Source organism: Halyomorpha halys, unplaced genomic scaffold (assembly GCF_000696795.3).
Source record: "Halyomorpha halys isolate HHAL.00 unplaced genomic scaffold, Hhal_1.1 Scaffold1575.1, whole genome shotgun sequence".
Classification (NCBI taxonomy): Eukaryota; Metazoa; Arthropoda; class Insecta; order Hemiptera; family Pentatomidae; genus Halyomorpha; species Halyomorpha halys.
In genome coordinates this window covers 30,829-32,701 of record NW_027112800.1, presented here as the reverse complement: position 1 = coordinate 32,701, position 1,873 = coordinate 30,829, and the positions used below count along the sequence as shown (strand labels likewise).

The 1,873-nt window shown below is 34.9% G+C and overlaps 1 protein-coding gene across 1 annotated transcript in view; it reads left to right on the top strand.

Annotated features, from left to right (window-relative positions):
- Positions 1-1,873, top strand: part of LOC106690092 (uncharacterized) — a 12,308-nt gene that overhangs the window by 8,475 nt on the left and 1,960 nt on the right. Inside the window, exon 3 of the mRNA XM_067050554.1 lies at positions 248-406. Coding sequence (XP_066906655.1) covers positions 248-406 — 159 coding nt within the window. The remainder of the gene's footprint in view (positions 1-247; positions 407-1,873) is intronic.

Below are 1,873 nucleotides of genomic sequence, written 5' to 3'. Positions count from 1 at the left end.
CCTCCACATCATCATCAACCACCTCATTATATCTACAATTTTCCATAGCCCAGTCATTCTAAAATAATTAACCATTTATTTCAGCCACCCCCTACCCAACCAACCAACCAGCCAACCAAAAGTAAATGTGCGCCTGGCATTCAGTTATGCCTTCAACTGCTTCATACAATATGAAATATATGTATATTTTGGTCCAACTTAACATAAATGTAAATAAGACAAATAGGATGTTATTGTATAATCTCAGGTGCTATCTGAGCTTCAATCTTGGGGAAATGGCGGATGGAGGCCAGCATTCTTCACGCATGATACACCTCATCTCTGCACTGGTTGGAAACAAATAGTCCCACAATGGTTTCATGAGTTCATCAAGAATACTGGCCGGGACGACTGTCCCGTTCCTCCGGTAAGTAGTCAGTTCCAAAGACCATTTTTAGTTTGAATCAAAAATCGACTTTATAGACAATGGAATGTCAAAAAAACCAACAAAATTATATTTAATGACAAGTTAATGGTTGAAGAGGATTATATATAAGGAGAATATGGTAAGGGGTGCGGTCAATGAAGAAGACAAATCAATTCTTCACTGACCACACCAGCAACCAGTTTAACCCCTCGTTTAAAATTATCATTAAACAAGCATATTTTATTGTAGGAAGATATTTCGGATGGCGGTCAATAAAGGTATCAAAATATTAAAAGAAAACTATTTATTATTAACCAACGCCCGACTTTGCAGAGCTTCCTATCTGGAACTAAGATGACAACTGATCACAAAGGTTGTCATCTTTGATCCAATCTGACATCCCTGACAAAGCCATGCAAAGTGGGGCGAAACGTTCGTTAACAATACATAGTTTTCTTCTACTTTTTTGAAACCTTTATTGATCGCCACCCGGACTTCTTCCTATAATTTACTTCATACGGTCAACTATCTTCATCCAATAAGCATATTATATATTATCTTTTTATATGAAAGAGCGAGAAGTCACCCGATACCTGTATAAATTTAGTGAATAATTTTTTAAAAATTTTCTTTGCTTATAAAATTTACTTTCATTGACAAAATTATGAAATTGTCAATAATTATTGATAATTTCACAATTTTTATTTTGACTTACCTATATATAGAATATGTTATAAGGGGAAACATTGCGATCTAGCAAAATTTCTAATTCCAAGTAACTAAGACTCGGAATATCGTCTGTGTGTACATTGATGTACAATGAAGTTATCTTTGATATAAGTTAGGTTTTATCCTCATTGAAATAGTCAAATACGACTTAAATGTTGAGTTTACTAAACATCTTTCTCTAAAGTAGCTTTGATTTTGATTATTTTAAATAAATAAACAGTTCTCTTAGTTAGCAATAATAAACAATAGATATATAGAAGATACTAAAGAATTTTATGAATAAATAAAGGAGGAATAAGGAAAAATCGGGAATGGAATTCGAATCGAAAAAGAGATCAACTGATTTCGTCCGATCGCATTTGTGTTTACACAGATTCGAAGCAATCCATCAGGACGCCTCTATACAACAATGAATGCCAGTATAGTAAGAGAGAGACTACGTGGGAGGCCAAAAACCAGATGGATAGACAAAATCTACAAAGATGCAAAAAAAAACATGCAGCAAACTGGAAAGCAGTAGCCCAAGATATTCAGGCGTCGAGAAGGCTGGTTTGGGCGACCAGAGATCTAGAAGGCTGTAAGGCAGACCGAAATATATATACATATATAAGTTACAGTCAGCTGGTACTTCGATGTCAGCTGACTGAGCAGATCAGCTGATCATGTGTATATATAAAGATGTGCTGAACCCAATAAAGTATAGTATGTTACAGCAGTTCACACGTGTTACATCTTATT